This window comes from Myxine glutinosa, chromosome 1 (assembly GCF_964187855.1).
Source record: "Myxine glutinosa chromosome 1, kmMyxGlut1.1, whole genome shotgun sequence".
Lineage (NCBI taxonomy): Eukaryota > Metazoa > Chordata > Myxini > Myxiniformes > Myxinidae > Myxine > Myxine glutinosa.
The window spans coordinates 210,948,481-210,967,614 of NC_136261.1; the positions used below are offsets into that span (position 1 = coordinate 210,948,481).

Consider the following 19,134-nt stretch of genomic DNA (forward strand, 5'->3'; position numbering starts at 1 on the left):
CGGGTCCCGTCGGCTAGTTAAAGACCAGGGGACTAATCCCCCCTGGGTAAGGGGAAAAGGCTGGCGCTGAGATCCGCAACAATTGGTAGTCAGGAGTGGGGATTTGAAACTTGGACGAAATGTAGTCGACCAAATTTTGGACACCAATTTTGCATATTGGCCGCAACAATTGGTGTCGGGGAGGGGGATTGGACCCGAGGTGCGCCTAACGCACTCAAAATTACGAGCGGCCGAAATTTAATTATTAAAAACCAAATTGTATTCGTGCCATGGATAGCCAAGACGGTCGGATGCCGGTGGGGGTAAATGAGGAGAAGGAGGAATTGGAATCGATGACCCAGGACCCCCGGGAAGAATTGGGAGAAGAGGGGAACATTGATAAGGGTGCGGCAGCTGGCAAAGAAAATGGTGGCACCTCGCACGTGGCGGCGAGGGTCGAGCCCGCAGTGCCAACGGACTGGTATGGAAAAGTAACCCATAGTAACCCATATATTGACACCCATATGGGGTATGGAAAAGCCGACGGCCGTCAAATTGGATATGGGTCCTTTTGCTGGCACGAATGAGGGCCTCTATGGAAGAGTCAATGTATAATGGAAAAAAGGACGCCATGTCAGACGAATCCGGGTGTGATCTGGAAAAATTGAGGGAGGAATCCAGGTGTGAAGTGGAAAAACTGATAGCAATGGCAAAAATAGATAATTTTAAAAATGATGGAGGACATGAGGCGCAGGTCGAGCGGGAAGGTCGCGGTGGTATGCGACGAGGTAACGCGGTGTGAGGAACGCGTAGAGAGCGAGCTTGAGCAAAGGGTAGCCAAGTTGACCAGGGCTATAAGGGACGAGACTCGGGGTATGGAAAAGCCGACGGCCGTCAAATTGGATAAAGAAATGTCGGGAGCGCCGGGGAAGGTCGAATTGGAAGACGAAATTTTAAGCGCGCCAGCAGTCGTTGGGCTAGAAAAAGAAAAAGAAATTATAGTGGAAATTGGGTTTGAATAGACGGCAGAGATAGAGATAGGAATTAAATCGGAGATGGGGATGGAATGCGCACAAAGTCTGTATTCACATCGTGATGATGTGCTCGCTAACCCCAATGAAAGTTTGCAGGTGCGGTTGGCGGAGAAGAGAATCCCGAAGGTGAGTAGGAGCATGTATAGTGGGAATGTGTATGGCGCGAAAATGTTTGGCGCGAAAATATTTTTCGCGTGCTTGGGATCGCGACGTCACCCGGCCGCTCGTGGAAGGTCCGTGGTGCGCTGTGTGAAGGTGAATGGCGCGCGTGTGCAAACGGCGCCAGAGCGCGAGTGTAAGACGGAGTGTATGTGGGAAGAGTGTGTTGAAGAAGAGTGTGAAACGGAGTGTGACACAGAGGGGGCGATGGCTGGAGAGAGTGTGCGGGAGTGCACACCAGAGCATGTGATTGGGTGTGCAGCAAAAGAGTGCACACCCGTGGTTGTTACGGAGTACATAATGGCCAGGGTGTGCGCGAGGATGTATGATAATGGAGTGTGTGAGCGGCGTGAGTGCGCCTGAGTGGTGTGCACCTGCGTGTGCAAGAGAAGAGTGTGCACTGGAGAGTGCAGTAAAGAAATGTGTGGAGTGTATGAGAGGCGCTGGAGCGCCTCGGTGTGTGAGTATAGAAAGGGTCACGTGGTGTGAGAATGCGGCTCAAGCATCGACCCAGACCGGGGGGTTAGCGTTTTGGCCGACGTATAGCCGACGCAAGCTCTCGGGGCGTGGTGCGCTTTGTGTGCTGCGGGGACCAGCGGGGATCGTTGCTGTGGCGGTCTTGCAAGGAGCACCGTGCACGATTCATGCTGGCACCGCCCTGTATGGTCGGTGCCGCGCTTTGACGGGAAAGGTGAACGGCACGGTTCAAGGGGAGGAAGGAGAGGTCGGACCTTCGCTCCCTGTTGGGCGCGGTGCTCCGACCGGGGGAGGTTGGGCCATCGTGCCAGAGACCGAAAGGATCCGCGCCGAGATAGCGCCTGGAACCTCGGCCCAAGCATGCCTCCTCCCCAGAATTGAAAATGCCGGACGGACCCAACCAACAGGAGACCAACCACCCGCATGCATTGCTCGACTTTTCGAAGCCGAGCTGTGACAAAAATGTATTGCTGCACGGAGAGGCTCCAGTATAGTGGACAAATGACAGTAGTAATGGCGAATGGGATCCAGTGTAGAGGGATGGCAGATCTACCATCCCTCACATTGTAATTTGGGGCACATGAGCTATAGATTATGGGGTGGCAGTGAAAACTAGCCGAGGGTGGGCTAGGATAATTGTTAGGGATTTAGAGAGATGACCATAGAGGACATGAGATTTAAGTAGTGACTTTTGTACCGGTAGAGGGGACGTAGTCAGATTAGATGGATGTTAATGATGAGGGAAGTGCTTATTGTAAAGGAAGACGGGAAAGCACGAGTTTTAGAAGGCAGTAGTTAGTTAGATGATGCTGTGTGTATGAGCTTGAGATTGAGAATCTTTGTGATGAGCTTGAGCAAATGAGGAATTGAATGGGAATCTTTGTGGTGAGCGTGAGCAAATGAGGAATTGGTCGGGGATGACCAGAGAAAGTGTATGAGTGGGGCATTGATGACATATGGAGTTGTGTTGAGTGAATGGACTTGCATGGGGTGCAAGTGGATAAATGGAGAAGATGCTTGTGGTGTGGAGTGAGTGGTGTGGATGAGTGGTGTGGAGTGCATGGTGTGAAGGAGTGGATGGGGGAAGATGGACCCCTTCACGAATACCCGGGGAGGGTAGTTTAAAGTTAGGTAGAGGGAGTAGGTAAATTGTTGGATATTGACACCTGTGGTGCAGGTAGTAGCAAGGTATTGCTTGGATGGGTGCGTGAGTCTGTGGAAATGGCTTGGCGTGTGGGCCTGTTGGTGCGTATGGTTATTCGGGCACTCCGCCACTGGTAGTCTGTCGGCCATGTGAGGCCGCAGGTAGGCTCTGGGAGCCAGTTAGAGTCAGAGTAGTGTTCAGTGGGAGCCGAGGATCCTAGGAGAGGACCTGGGTAGCCCAGTGCCAGAGAGGGCATCAGAGGGGTGAGAGAGCGAGGAGGGGCCTTCCCCAATTTAGGGTAGTTGTAAGGAGCATGGTTAGCTCGGGTGGTGACTTCAGTGGCAGAGGTGCGTAGGTAGTTGGATCTGCTAGTGGAGCCACACGACCCAGCCCCGAAATTGTGCGAAGGCACAGATTGAAAAATTGGGGAGTGAGAACCAAAATTGGAGGGCACCACAGAGTGGGTCAATGGGAATTGGTTTTTAGAACCGCATAGTTTAAAGATGGCCAATTGGATTGGCAGGGCAAGACCCTGGGTAGTGTAACTGTGTTAATGTTATTGGAGTATAGGTAGGATGAGAAATCTCTTCGCACTATCCGCATCCACTCACCAAGGTGACAGAACTCCACACCAAGCTTTGCAAATGTTTGGATGGTAAAGACGCATCTCGACGGGATTTGACATTGTGTGATATTCCATCTCTTCCTTCTTGGGAGGGATTGGATGACGAATTCGGAGTAGAGGGGGGATAGAAAAGACAAGACGTAGAGACGAATTTGTAAATTGTAAATACAGGGAAGAGCAAGGGTAGTGTAGGCTGACATGGGGGGTTACGTACGGTTAGGGACGAGCTTTCTCTGCTCGCTCTCCCGCGCCCCTCATGTTGCATTGCCTTGTGTTGACGTGTACCTTTGCGCCATTTCCTCCTATGACTCTCTGCCATGGACCCATTATTTCTGTTGAGGGGAGTGTGCAGGTACCCTGAGCTGTGCGGCTCCACTTTGCTACACCTGTGCAGCTGCACTCTGCTACCTCTGCCTGCACCAGTACACCTAATGGACCACACGTTCTGTGGCCTGGCACCTTTTGCTGGGGCAGACAATTGCTGCAAACGTTATCTTACCCTGCGGACCACTGGTTTTAAGTGGCGTCAATGTCACGCAGATGGACCATGAGATGGCCCTGCAAATTAAAAAAACGGACACGGTTTGTGCCTTTTTATCCTTTGGTGTGTCAGGAAAGAAGATCTCCAAGTTTTATTATGGCACACCGAAGACGAAGCAGGAAGACGCAAGAAGCAGCAGCCCAGCAGCAGCCAAGCAGCAAAAGCCAGCATTTATTGTGAAATGTGCATTTATGTGCTTGTGCATTTTTGTGCATTTCTTATTATGGTGTATTGGTGCAGTGCATTGTGTTCTCTCCTCTCAAAATTCTTTCCCACAAAAGAACAGGTCCTGGGTTGCAGAACTGTAAATAATTAGTTAGTCTTGTAAATAACATGCTCCCCACCGGCTTTATGTATCGTTTGAGAATTCTTTCCGTAATTCGGTTAGTTGTGGGTGTGAGTCTGTTAGGTAGTACACAACGCAGTAGGTGGGACATATTTAGTGTCGTAAAACTGTCACACACAGGGTGTTAGATTAAATGTAGAGGGGAACCACACCTAAGTGTCACACGGAATTTAAAAAGTAGTCCTGACCCTTGCTCAAAACCGGTCGTTCTCACTTGTGTGGGTTCGGCTCGGGGACGAGCCTGATGAAGGAGGGAGGGCAGTGTTGCGGTTTTGAGATTGTAAATATGACATCATTAAAGGTTAAAGGTTTGCCCCCCATAGTTAGTCCACAAGCAACACGTAGGCCCACTTAGAATTAGTTATGTCATAGTATGTGTAAGAGACTTCCCTAGTGATATCTGTGTTGTGTAAAGAAATGAGCTTAGGTCCTTTTCATTTTGTGGCCACTCTCCAATTACACCTATGGGCAAACTCAATCCCACGCCCCATTTTGGCTGATCCCTACGTGTGTGGCGCTTTGGCTGCCAGCAGCGTTCGCTGCCCTTGGTTTTGCTCGAAACTAGTCGGGTACCACGAGGTAGGCCTAAGAAGAGGGAGGAGCGCGAGGGTCGAGGTGTGGCCGTGTCAAGCAGCACGTCAGAGGCGGTGACGGTAAGAGCAACAGCCAACCAGGGCTCGGAGGGCATGGCTTGATAGGGCGTGGTAAGAGGCATCTAGTAAGTTCCAGAGGGTTTGCTGGCCAAGGCTATATAAGCGTGTGCACAAAGCCCTTGAACAGAACTGAGCGAACTGGCTGATACGAGGACTGGAGAGGACTCATGCGACAGGACTGCCCTTATGAGGACTGAGTGAACTTGCTGATACGAGGACTCGTTGACTGAGAGGAATCGTGCATGGCAAGAGAACTGTATTGGGAGGACTGAAGCCAAGCCATTGTTGGAGCATTGAGAGGACCGGCGTGCACACGACAGTTTTGAGGCCTTGATTGAGAAGCGCATATTGAACGATTCGCTTATTACGTACGCGGCCGCAGCCGCAAGTGTAACCGCCAAAGCCAGCCCTACCGTTCGCCCTGTAATAATCCCGTGCGCGAAAACGACACGTGGAGAGCTCCTGCCATCTTTATCCATCTTCTTCGCGGTGCGAGTTGGGGACCGGAGGAAGAGCTGCCCGGACGCTATTCCTGGACGTGCTGACCTGTTCATCTGCAACCCCGTGTGAGTGTGTCTGAGTGTGAACGGGCCCGTTTGTCTTGGGATAAGTTAAGACTGTTTAAGACTGCACTGTGTATTCTTCTTCTTCTTATTGTACAAAGTGTAAATAAATCGTGTTATTCCTTTCTTCCAAATTCGACCGTTTCCGTGCTTTCCTCCATTGGGTAAGCATGGCACGATTAAGAACTGCTCGGATCGGGATCTAGTCCTTGATAATGGCTCGGGTCACGGGTTCGCTATCGCTCAGCGTATCCACCAACACCCGTGATTCGGGCGGGGCGTATTTCCTCGTTTCTGGGCAGCGTTAGTACTTAGGTAATAGCGAATTCTTAGTCCTAAAACCCTATTTAACGCTGTCCGGGAAGGACGTCATAGGTCCCGGGTCCCGTCGGCTCGTCAAAGACCAGGGGACTAATCCCCCCTGGGTAAGGAGAAAAGGCCGGTGCTGACATCCGCAACAATATATATGGAGTCGCCTGTACTCATTATATGGACACTCATTATATGGAGTTGCCTGGATGCGGTTGGGAGCAACCAATCAGAATCTATAATTTCACTTCTCCAACCTAATGAGCACACGCCGTGACGTCACCGCCACAAAAGTACGCCTTGCCTGCCAAGCTCCGAAGGAGCCATCTAGCAGTGCGTCATAATTTAGATCTTAGTTCACATACTGTCACAATTGGTTGCTCCCAACCGCATCCAGGCGACTCCATATAATGAGTGGATACCAGAGGTAATGTACCATGTGGCAGCCGGTGCTTATTGCTCCCATTAAGGTGCAGCGATAGCTGGATGGGACACCTCAATGGCGGTTCACCACTGATGGTATGGAGTCGCATAATGACTGGTTTATAACCGAAAGGTTTTCAGATTCACAAGTGTATGCAAGACTCACTGTGTTGCCCTGATGAAGCCCCAACAAGGGCGAAACCAGGTCGGTATCTGTGAGTTTGGTATACACTTGTGACAGTATCTGAACTAAGATCTAAATTATGACGCACTTGTGAATCTCTAACATATTACAGACAATATCTATTCACAGCATCTAAAATTATGATCTAAATTATACATACATATACAGAGAGAGAGAGATGAGAAAGCTGAATCTCTTGTCCAAAGTTTGTGCACATTGTTTGGCCTATATTTCAAATGAATTGTTCTTGGCCTGTTGGAGCTGCAGGAGATTGTGAAATTGTCTGAGAAAGTGAGCATTGAGCCAATTGAGTAAGCGCATTGCACAGACTCTATGATTAATATTTGTTGGAATGCAGCTGTCTCAAAACTCTTTTTGTTAGTATTCTGTATAATAAGAACTGTTGTTTTGCAGGACAAATTAATCTAATACACATTGAGCAAATATTGCTTCATTCAACATTTATAGGTCTCATTCAACATTGGGTTTTCATGAAAGGAGCCAAATGAAAGCTCTGATGCCAACATCCTCATGTGAGGGGCTCATGTTCATAGAACAATTGTACCACAAACACAGCACACGGATTGGGCAGGTAACTACACCTGTGATTTCTGTCAAGAGGCCTGGCAACCCTGAGAGGGGGAATACAGTTACTACAACAAGATGATTGTGTTTCGGTCTCTCGAGCAGTCAGCTGCCATTTTCACCAACAGGTGCAGCTGCCATTAGTTGAGCTTCTAAAAATATTGTACTCTGTCTCTGAGACTTTACATATAATGCAGAGGGGGCTGGGTGGGTGGTTGGACCACTATTATGGAGTGTTATATATGCACGAGTTGATGGAAGAGGAGGAGGTTTCAGCCTATGTAACCCAATTGTTGTTGTTCGGTAGTAACTACAACAATTAAAATCAAACATATTGAAATTCATACCAAAAACTGCCATCAGACGTGAACAGTATATAAATAGATCATTGCTCTATAAAACCTGTTTACACATTACATTTTAAGGCCTCGGGATACCTGTCCGTTGCATCACCCCTCACGTCACCATGCATTGCCTACACCATGCAAGGCTTGTGTGTTGCTACTCTTCCATTGCATTCCATGACAGGCCATATTGCTGAATAAGCTGTGCCTGAGATGCCAATGATTGTTCACATTCTGTCATGTAATTGGGGAGTTGAATGTCCATCACATCATCAACAAGAAAGAGCAATCAGATTGCAAACCCTCGCTAGGACGTGTTTTTAGTTGTTTTTGAGGCCTTTGTGTTAAAACAAATATGGCGACCGAACCACGTGACCGATAACGTCATCGTTATTTGTTTTTCTCCACCAATATATCCCGAGATGACGCTCAAGAAATTTCATCTTGATCGGATGAAGCTTTGTACTTGTCGAATTATGACGTCATAATGGAGGCACCTATGACATCATCATTAACATATGATATTCCCCATGGATAGTTCTTTACAATGACTCGTCTCAATTTTTTCTATGCAGCGTTTTCGGAGATTATAGAGGTGCAAATTTTTTCGGTTTTTCCAAGATGACGCCCGTACCACGTGATCTATGGTGTCACAATTATCATTAAAATATTCTACAGGATGAGTTGCACCTATGTTGAAAATTTCCTGTCAATTGGATCAACGGTTGCAGAGAAAAGCATATTTATTCTGTGCGGACAAACTGACTCAAATGCAATACCCTTTCCTCTGGCGAGGGTAAAAATCTGTCATGGGGTTTCGTTCCTTTCTTGATTTGATTTTAGATTATTTGCCATGAGATTGATGGTTAACGTTGGTGTTGCCAGTGGTCTTCATGATGATGTTTCCCATTGTTCACTTAGGGATGGCTATATGAGATTTGAAATCATCATAATGGAGATGCCCACTATCTGTTATACTTACTTGTAGGACATTCATACTGAGCAATCAGATTGTTCTCTAACTAATTATAATTGTTTGTTGATACTCATCATCATGCATCTTAGACATATACTAAGAAACCGAGGCTAATTCCTCACTCCCACAGTTATCAGTACCATACTCTGCTTATCATCGATCCATGAACCATACACCGCTTCAATCCAGTAATTTTTCAGTCATGACAATGTTAAGATTATATTTTTACATTATAATTATTAACGTTACATTATTATTATTACGAAAATGACATTAATATCAAGAAACCGAAGCTAATTCCTTGCTCCCGCGGTTATCACTATCAGTATATACTATATAATATCCCGCAATTATCATCAATCCATCAACCATACACTACTTCAATCCACTAACTTTGCATTCACGATATTGGGATTGAAGTGTTTTGGTTATATTTACTGTTATTATTATTGTTAAAGTTATTATTACAAAAACGATACTACTGTATTAAGAAACCTGGGCTCATTTGTCCGAAGCAGCCTGAAGGTGAGCCATGAAGCCTAAGGCCTGTACGCACCATCTCGTTGGAAGACCGTAACGTCTATGCTTTCGATATTTGATGGTTATTTTAACATTCGGTTTGTTTGTGTTTCACTGAATGAGAAACGTAAAGCTAGTGCATGGCGATTGAACGACGTCTTCAGCCTGAAAGGCATATAAATTAAAATGGTGGTCGGTGGAGTCAGTCGTCGTACGCAGTTCTACACCGTAATGACATCATAGACATAATGACGTAGTTTGACGGACAGACACAAAACTGCCGCTACTTTAATATATAGATTACAATTTCCGCCCTTCCCCCTCTCCCCTCTCTAACCCCTCCGTCACTCACACTCTTCAACTCAAACCACACTCCATCACTCCCACATCCCAAGCCACTTGGGTCTGGTCTGCCCACAGCAGAATGCACAAAAATATGTCACGAAAGGTGGTGTGAGACTCTGCCCCGTGTGAAGTTATAATAATGGCGGTGATGTTAGTCATGGGTGCTGTCAGTCGTATTTTGAGTTGGTGCAAAGCAGTCATATTTGGAGTCAGTGTAGAGTACCGTAGTCATATTTGGAGTCAGCGTAAAGTACCGTAGTCATATTTGGAGTCAGCGGAGAGTACCGTAGTCATATTTGGAGTCAGCGTAGAGTACCGTAGTCATATTTGGAGTCAGCATAGAGTACAGTAGTCATATTTGGAGTCAGCGTAGAGTACCGTAGTCATATTTGGAGTCAGCGTAGAGTACCGTAGTCATATTTGGAGTCAGCGTAGAGTACCGTAGTCATATTTGGAGTCAGCGTAAGGTACAGTAGTCATATGTGGAGTCAGCATAGAGTACCGTAGTCAAACTTGGAGTCAGCGTAGAGTGCAGTAGTCATATTTGGAGTCAGCATAGAGTACCGTAGTCATATTTGGAGTCAGCATAGAGCACAGTAGTCATATTTGGAGTCAGCATAGAGTACCGTAGTCATATTTTGAGTCAGCGTAGAGTACAGTAGTCATATTTGGAGTCAGCGTAGAGTACAGTAGTCATATTTGGAGTCAGCGTAGAGTACCGTAGTCATATTTGGAGTCAGCGGAGAGTACCGTAGTCATATTTGGAGTCAGCATAGAGTACAGTAGTCATATTTGGAGTCAGCGTAGAGTACAGTAGTCATATTTGGAGTCAGCGTAGAGTACCGTAGTCATATTTGGAGTCAGCGTAGGCCATAGAGTGAATGAATTAATGATCGTTTTAAGGCCATTTTTCTCCGCTAGAGCGGGGGTTAGCCTTGTGGGCCCAATGACATTCATGGTTCCCTTTTTGAGGCAATGTTTTTTTTTATGGCCGGATGCCCTTCCTGACGCCAACCCTCAGTCACCTCTTACAATGCGCAGGGATATGTTGTACCTATTCTAAATCGGGGTATACACCGGGATCATTATCCCAGCAAGGTGGTACTCAATTTGCCGACCTCTGAAGGATGACAAGCTGAGTCAACCCCCCTCCCACACCCCCCCCCCCCCCGGCCTTAATTCAGCGATCAACCAGGATTCAAACTCAAGATCCTAAGATCCCAAGCCTGCACCCTAACCACGAAGCCAACCCCAGGCTATCAGCATCAGTAAAGTACTGTAGTCATATTTGGAGTCAGTGTAGAGTACCGTAGTCATATTTGGAGTAAGTGTAGAATAGTCCGGCATTGCATCAGCGGCAGACGCGCCCACAGAAAAATGATGCAACCAGCAGCAAGGTGGCTGCACATGAACCACATTAAAGTGCTAAAGGGGAGGTGGAGGTGTTCTCTTCCCATCATAGGGATAATTCATAGGGAACATGAGGAAAAGTGTATGTAGGCTAGCTTCTATTCCCACACACAGCTTTGTATTTGGCCTATCACCACACACTCACTTACCTGGTGCCACACCTCATATGCAGTGTCACAAAGTATCTTGGTTTCAGGTCGTTTTTGTTTTGCAATAGCATTGCATCAAATTGTTTCATGCATTGCATTTTCTACCAACAATTTTTCATCTTCACTTGCTTGTTGGGTTAATTAGCCTGTCCACCGCGCAGCGGGAGACGAGGCTTTGCAATCACTTCTGTGTGTCTGTCTGTCTGAGTGAGTGTGTCTGTCTAGGCCATAACTTTTGTACCATTTGAGTTTTGTCATCAAATTTCCAACAAAGCTTTATTATGTTAATATGAGGAAGACAAGTTAATAATGTGGTCAAAAGGTCAAAGGTCAGCATCACATAAAATCGTCAATTTTCATCCGATTGACCTGAAATTTTAAGAATTTGCAAATTGGGTCAATGAATTAGTTCACCAATCAAAACGTATAGAAGCCGATTGTTGTTTTTTTTACATCAAAAGGTCAAAGGTCAAGGTTGCATAAAATATCAATATGTCGGTGACCCAATATGACCCAATTCATCTAGAGTAACCTGTGGTCTGCGAAGAAGGTCAAATGTCAAGGTCACAAAATCGTCAATTTCTATCTGATTGACTTGAAATTTAAGCGCAGTTTTGCATATTGGGTCACTGAAGCCTATTGATTTTGAGGTCAATAGGTCAGGTCGTTTAAAATCGTCAATCCTTTCATATTTTTAAGCTGTTTTCATCATGTTAATAATACAGAAGAAGAAGAAGAAGAAGGGAAAGAAGAAGAAGAAGTCCAAATACAAGGCAGATGTGGATGGGCTTTGCATTCTCAGTTTTTTCTAGTTTGTCATAAAAGCATGTTGTGCACAATGAAGCAAAAAAAAAAAATGCAAATCAAAAGGGCCAAAAGCACTCATCAGTTTCATCCTAGTTGGTGTCTGCAAACATCAGTTTCCAAAGAAATAATTTGAAATGATTTCTTCCAAATGAGAATACGCTAACGATTCAACAAATGTAATTACCAGCTCTATTGGAACGAGGAAATTGCCTAATGCTGAAAGTGTCAATTTACCATGTCATAACAATACAATATCAGGGCACAGTGCATAGTGCATTGCTCAAGACGTTTTGATCTTTGAATAACACTGCAAGGGAGGAGTCTTTCAGCAGCTCCACAAAGCGGTGGACGTCCGCAAAGGTGTTGTACAGCGGGACAGGAGCAACTCTTATTACGTCGGGCTCTCGGACGTCACACTGGAAGGAGCAACAGAAGCATGCAATGTGAGGAATCGATGAGCATCTTGTGGGGATCCCAAACAAAAATACAAGATTCAATACTGCCACAAATGGAGCACATTGTTGTCTGCATGTCTAAAACTAAGCCGCACTATTCCTTGTTCAAATCTGGTAGTACACACTAGAAGAGTACCTTTCACATTTTACAGCAGAAATGGCAGAGGGGCAAAGATTTTGAACACTGGAGGAAGCAAGTCATTTCAAGATTTGTGACGTCACCAACATATATGTATAATATATATGTATGTATATATATACAGTATATATATATATATATATATATATATATATATATATATATATATATATATATATATATATATATATATATATATATATATAGATATATATACATATACATATATATAGTGCATTCAGAAAGTATTCAGACCCATTCACTTTTTTCACATTTTGTTATGTTGCAGCCTTATGCTGAAATCGTTTAAATTCATTTTCTCCCTTATCAATCTACACTCAATACCCCATAATGACAAAGAGAAAACAGGATTTTAGAAAGTTTTGCAAATTTATGAAAAATAAAAAACTGAAATATTGTGGTGCTGTGCACACACGACTCGATTGCCAGAAAGGTAGGCCACAACGCGTGGATACAAACGAACACTTTAATACAAGCTCGCACATCAGCACTGGGCGGGCTCGACCCTAGAGCCTGCATATATGTCCCGAGGCCACGCCTTGCCCCCGGGCGAAAGGGGCATGTATTTCAGTTCCACGCCCGGACGCTTGCGCCACCCACTGGTGCGCGGAATTATTGACCGTTGTGCCCGCCACACGCGCCCCCCCAGAATTCCCGCGCACCTGAAGGGTGAGCTTGCGGGGAAGCCGGATGACCCGGCCGAAACGCCCCCTGGCGATGCGTGCAGGGCTGGGGGGTAGCGGGACGGCGGGGCGGGGTGGGGGGTGCCGGAGGCCTGACCGCTGGGGGGCGGCCTCGACGTGGAGGCAGAGCTGCTTGCGGGGGGTGGTCCAGATCGAGGTGGGCCGGCTTGAGGCGGTCCACGGAGATACGATCCGGGGCACCGCCGATGTCCACCATGAAATGTTTGTCCCCGGTCTCCAGCACGCGGAAGAGCCCATCGTACGGGGGCCGCAGCGGTGCCCGGTGGGCGTCGTGCCGGACGAAAACGTACTCCGCCGTGCGAGGCTCCGGGGCGACGTGGGAGGATGGGCAACCATGGTGTGCCGTCGGCACCGGGGCGAACCTCCTGGCGGTCTCCTGCAGGGTGGAGCGCTGTTGCGCCGCAGACCAAGGAGCCGTGGAGTCGGGGATAAATTCGCCCGGCACCCGCAGCAGTTGTCCGAAGACCAGCTCCGCCGAGGACGTGCGCAGGTCGTCCTTGGGCGCCGTCCTGAGGCCCAGCAGGACCCAGGGGAGCCTGTCGGCCCAGCTGCTGTCGCCGAGGCTGGCCCGGAGTGCGGCCTTCATCGAGCGATGAAAGCGCTCGCACAGGCCGTTGGCCTGGGGGTGGTATGCCGTGGTGCGGTGCAGTTTGACGCCGAGCACTTGCGCCACCACTCCCCAGAGCTCCGAGGTGAACTGGGGGCCGCGGTCGGACGAGATGTCCGAAGGGGCACCAAACCGGGCAACCCATGTGGCGATCCACCATGGTGGCGGGTGGTGCGGTCCACCATGGTGAGGAGGTGGGTGAACCCCCACGAGGGGAGCAGAGGTCCCACCAAGTCGACGTGGACATGGTCGAACCGACGCTCGGGCACCGTAAATGGGGCCAACGGGGCCTGGGTGTGGCGGTGGACCTTTGCGCGCTGGCACGCGAGGCACGTCCTGGCCCAGTCGCGCATGTTCTTCCTAAGCCCATGCCAGACAAACTTCGCCGCGACGAGCTTCTGGGAGGCCTTCATGCCCGGGTGGGACAGGCCGTGGATGGCGTCGAAAACCGGCGCTGCCAGCCAGCGGGCACGAATGGGCGAGGCCGGCCGAGGGAGATGTCACACAAGAGGGCCATGCCCGCGACGGCGAACGGCACCTCGGTGACGCGGAGGCCCGTGACGGCGGTCCGCAAGGCCTGAACGTCGGGGTCGGCGGTCTGGTCCTCCGCCATCCGGGCATAGTCGATCCTGAGGTGGACCGCGTGCGCGACGGACCGCGAAAGGCAATCCGCCACCCGGTTGTCTTTACCCGCGACGTGACGGATGTCCGTCGTGTACTCGGACACGGCAGAGAGGTGACGTTGCTGCCGGGCCGAACATGGCTCAGCGACCTTGGCCATCACGAACACAAGGGGCTTGTGGTCGACGAAAGCTGTGAACGGGCGGCCCTCGAGCAGATGGCGGAAGTGTCGGAAGGCCAGGTGGAGCCCAAGCAGCTCGCGGTCGAAGGTGCTGTAGCGGCGTTCATGCGGGCGCAGCTGCCGGATAAAAAACGCCAGCGGCTGCCAAGCACCACGCACCCACTGGTCGTGCACAGCGCCCACCGCGTAGTCCGACGCGTCGGTGGTGAGGGCTATTGGTGCATCGGGCGCCGGGTGCGCCAGCATGGTGGCGTTGGCCAAGGCCAGCTTTGCGCCCGCAAACACCACGGCCATCGGCTCCGACCAGGCGATGTCACCTTTGCCCGGCTTCCCCCGGAGGGCCTCGTGCAGGGGGCGCAAGAGCTGGGCATCGTGGGGCACGAAGCGGTGGTAAAAATTGACCATGCCCAGGAATTCCTGGAGCCCCTTGATCGTGCGGGGGCGCGGGAAACTCTTGACGGCCTCCACCTTGGCCAGTAAAGGGATGGCCCTGTGCCTGGTGATGCGGTGCCCCAAGAAGTCGATGGCGGTGACGCCGAAACGGCACTTCGCGGGGTTGATGATCAGGCCATGCTGGCCCAGGCGTTCGAAGAGCGTGCGGAGGTGGAGCAGGTGCTCCTCCCGGGACGCGCTCACGACTAGGATGTCGTCCAGGTAGACGTAGATGAAAGGTAAGTCGCGCAAGACGCTGTCCATGAGCCGCTGGAATGCCTGGGCTGCGTTCTTCAACCCAAAAGGCATCCGCAGGAACTCAAAGAGGCCGAAAGGGGTGATGACGGCCGTCTTTGGGACATCGTCCCATCGTCCATCGTCCCATCGTTGTACGGTGACCTGGTGGTAGCCCCGGATGAGGTCCACCTTGGAGAAAACGGTCGTGTTTGCCAACCAGGCAGAAAAGTCTTGAATATGCGGGACCGGGTAGCGGTCGGGGGTGGTGGCATCGTTGAGCCGGCGCTAGTCACCGCATGGCCGCCATCCGCCACCGGGCTTGGGCACAATGTGCAGACGAGAGGCCCAAGCGCTGTTGGAGCGCCGTAGGATGCCCAGCCGTTCCAGCGTGGCGAACTCCGCTTTCGCCACGGAGAGCTTTGTGGGGTCGAGGCGGCGCGCCCGGGCGTAGACCGGTGGGCCGACGGTGGGGATATGGTGCTCCACCCCATGTTTGACGGCCACCGCTGAAAAGGTGGGCCGCGTGAGTGCCGGGAAACTGACGAGGAGGCGAGTAAACTCGTCCGCTGCCGGAAGCGTACAGACTAACCTCGCCGGGACAGAACCCTTCAGCAAGCCGCTCGGTGAGCCGCTCAGCGAACAAGCGAGCGAGCTGAAGGTTTCGGCCTGGACGAGACGTCGACGCTTAACGTCCACCAACAGCCCATGTGCACAAAGGAAGTCCGCACCGAGCAGGGCCATTGGCACGCTGGCGGTGACGAACGACCATTTGAAGCGCTGCCCTCCGAACCGCAGTGAGAGGCAATGCGTCCCGAATGTGCGGATGGGTGTTCCGTTGGCGGCAAGCAAAGCGGGGCCCCGGCCCGCGGCTTGCTTGTCGGACGCGGAGGCAGGGAGGACGCTTACCTGCGCTCCCGTGTCGCTTAGAAAACGACGACCGGATGAGGTGTCTGTGATGAACAGGAGGCTGCCGGAATGGCCGACGCTCATGGCCGCAAGTGAGCGCTGGCCCGGTCGTTTCCCGACCCGTCAAAAGGACACGGCGGGCGGCAGGTTCTAGCCTTGCGGCCGAACCTGGCATGATAGTAGCACCAGGTTTGCGGCGGTGGCGCCCGCGTCGGCCGTGCCGGCGGCGGTGGTGGTGGCGGCGGCGGTAGTGGGCGGGGCGTAGCAGCGGCCACGAGGGAAGCCGGGGGCGCTGTAGCCTCCGCGCCGGGATCCACAACGGCAGCACCGTAAACCGACCGCGTGTCGCAGGCCGCAAAAAATTTGTCGGCCTCTCCGGCCAGGGTGCGGGGTTCCGTTATGTTGGAACCGGCCAGCGCGAGGCGCACCTGTACAGGTAGCTGGCGGAGGAAAAGTGTTCGGAAGAGGAAATCCGGGCGCTGGTCTCCGAGAAGGGACAGCATAAAATCCATCCGCACGGATGGTCGTGTGTCGCCGAGGACAGGAAGGTCCAGGAGGCGGTCGGCGCGTTCAACCTCCGTGAGCCCGAACGTGGCGAGGAGGAGACGTTTGAGTGCCTCGTACTTGTGGTCGCCCGGCGGGCGCCGAAGGATGGACACAATGTGAGCGGCAGTGCCGGGCCCGAGGGCGGCGACCACGTGGTAGTACCTGGTCTCGTCCACCGTGATGCTCTGGAGTTGGAATTGAGCTTCGGCTTGCACAAACCAAATGTCGGCTTATGCTTCCCAGAACTCCGGGAGTTTGATGGCGATGGTGTTGATAGCCATGGCGCGTTCGGGGGTCAGCAACAGCTGAACCAGTCGGGGTCACCAGTGTGGTGCTGTGCACACACGACTCGATTGCCAGAAAGGTAGGCCACAACACGTGGATACAAACGAAAGCACTTTAATACAAGCTCGCACATCAGCACTGGGCGGGCTCGACCTTAGAGCCCGCATATATGTCCCGAGGCCACGCCTTGCCCCCGGGCGTGGCCGAACGGCCGAAAGGCGGGGCATGAATTTCAGTTCCACGCCCAGACGCTTGCACCACCCACTGGTGCCCGGAATTATTGACCGTTGTGCCTGCCACAATATCATATTTACATAAGTATTCATACCCTTTGCTATGACACTTGAAATTTGCTCAGGTGCCTCCCATTTCTCTTGATCATCTTTGAGATGTTTCTACACCTTGATTTACGAGGCAAGAGGTCGATATGGGATTTGAGCCGATATGGAAACCAACGGCAATCAACACAATGAGGTCGATATGGAAGTCCCAACGGCAAAACAAGATGCACCAAGTGGACAGCCTCTTCTTCTTCGAGGACAATATGGCATACAGGCCCGTAATGGAGGCGCTTGATTTCTCCAACGACGACTCACACTTGGTGATAAAACCTGAGACGCGGGTTTAATTGCACTCGCAATATATGACGATGTCGTGGTCAATCTCTTTCATGGGAAGCCTCAACTCATTCGCGACCAATATCAAAAAAAGTCCGCTCGCAGCCTCGACGCGATTCACGGCTGTATCTCTATGATGGCCGTTCTCCTCCTTCTCCTCCACCTTCCGGTTCTTTGCCACGTTTGCCTTTTTCCTCCACAAACATTTCTTTTTACCTTTTACGAAAGTCATCTCCATTTCACACAAAAAGTTTAACAACAAAATTACCTGACATTAAAAATCCGACAAGTATATAATAACAACAAAGGCGGAAGTGACAGATCCGTAACAATATATATATATATATATATATATATATATATATATATATATATATATATATAATCGGGAGATTGAATAAGACGCGGACGTAGCTTCAGGGCTTCGATCTTTAATTCGACAAGCTTTCGACCAACAAAGGTCTTCCTCTGAGTCTACAAAAACAGCAGGCATGTATATCAGTCAAGTATGTGTAGTGATATGTGTGTAAGATGTGTGATATGTGTAGAAAATGCATACAGAAGGAAGAGCCACGCCAAAGCTCACTCACCGGCCCCAAGTTCAACGGAAGTTTTTGTAGACTCAGAAGTAGACCTTTGTTGGTCGAAAGCTTGTCGTATTAAAGATCGAAGCCCTGAAGCTACGTCCGCGTCTTATTCAATCTCCCGATTATTTATTCAATGCAAATGAGACGCCCTGCTCGTACTGTGGAGTTTCTACTATTTCTCACAGTTATATATATATATATATATATATACGTATATATATATATATACGTATATATATATATATATACGTATATATATATATGTATATATATATATATATATATGTAGATATATATATATATATATATATATATATATATATATATATATATATATATATATATATATATATATACAGTCACGAGAAAAAGTAAGTACACCCCATGTAAAGTTTTGACTTTTTCAACATATTTCAACATACAGCTATTTGATTTTCATTTCAACAATATTGACAGATAAAGGTGATATAATATAACAAATATCATGAAACATTTACATTTTGTAGTCCATTGTATAATTTAAATAAACATAAATGCAAATTTCGCATGTGGAAAAAGTAAATACACCCCTACATTTATCACTACTTCAAATACCTAAAATTAGAATCAGGTGCACAAGCTCAGGTGCAAATGATTAGAACATCGTTAGAGAGGATCTTGGAGGAACCTGTCTTATTTAAACCTCAGACATTTAGTTTGGTTTGCTCTTTGTTGTTGAAGTGTGCGGCGTCACCATGCCTAGATCAAAAGAGCTCTCTGAGGCCTTCAGAAAGAAGGTTATAGATGCCTACGAGTCTGGGAAGGGATTTAAAAAGATCTCCAAACAATTTGAAATCAATCATTCGACTGTCCGGGAAAGACCATCCACAAGTGGAGAAGTTTCCAAACAACTGCCAACTTGTTCAGGCCAGGCCGCCCCAGCAAGTTCAGCCCGAGAGCAGACCGCAAGATGCTGAAAGAAGTCTCTAAGAACCCCAGAATGTCATCACGGGACCGACAGGTAACTCTTGCCACTGTTGATGTCAAAGTGCACGAGTCTACCATTAGACTGAGGCTGCACAAATTTGATCTACATGGGAGGTGTACCAGGAGGAAGCCTTTGCTGTCCAGAAAGAACATCAAGGCAAGACTAAAGTTTGCCAATGAACACCGAGGCAAAGACCAGCACTTCTGGAACAATGTGCTCTGGACAGATGATTCAAAGGTAGAGCTATTTGGCCACAG

The 19,134-nt window shown here is 49.3% G+C and overlaps 1 protein-coding gene across 2 annotated transcripts in view; it reads right to left on the reverse strand.

Moving 5' to 3' along the window:
* Positions 1 to 11,022: 11,022 nt before the first annotated feature.
* KYNU (kynureninase) overlaps positions 11,023 to 19,134 on the reverse strand; it is a 130,718-nt gene continuing 122,606 nt past the window's right edge. For both annotated transcript variants that reach the window (XM_068102212.2, XM_068102213.2), the window contains one exon: positions 11,023 to 11,988. In XM_068102212.2, the coding sequence (XP_067958313.2) occupies positions 11,827 to 11,988 (162 nt within the window). In that variant the 3' untranslated portion in view covers positions 11,023 to 11,826. The remainder of the gene's footprint in view (positions 11,989 to 19,134) is intronic.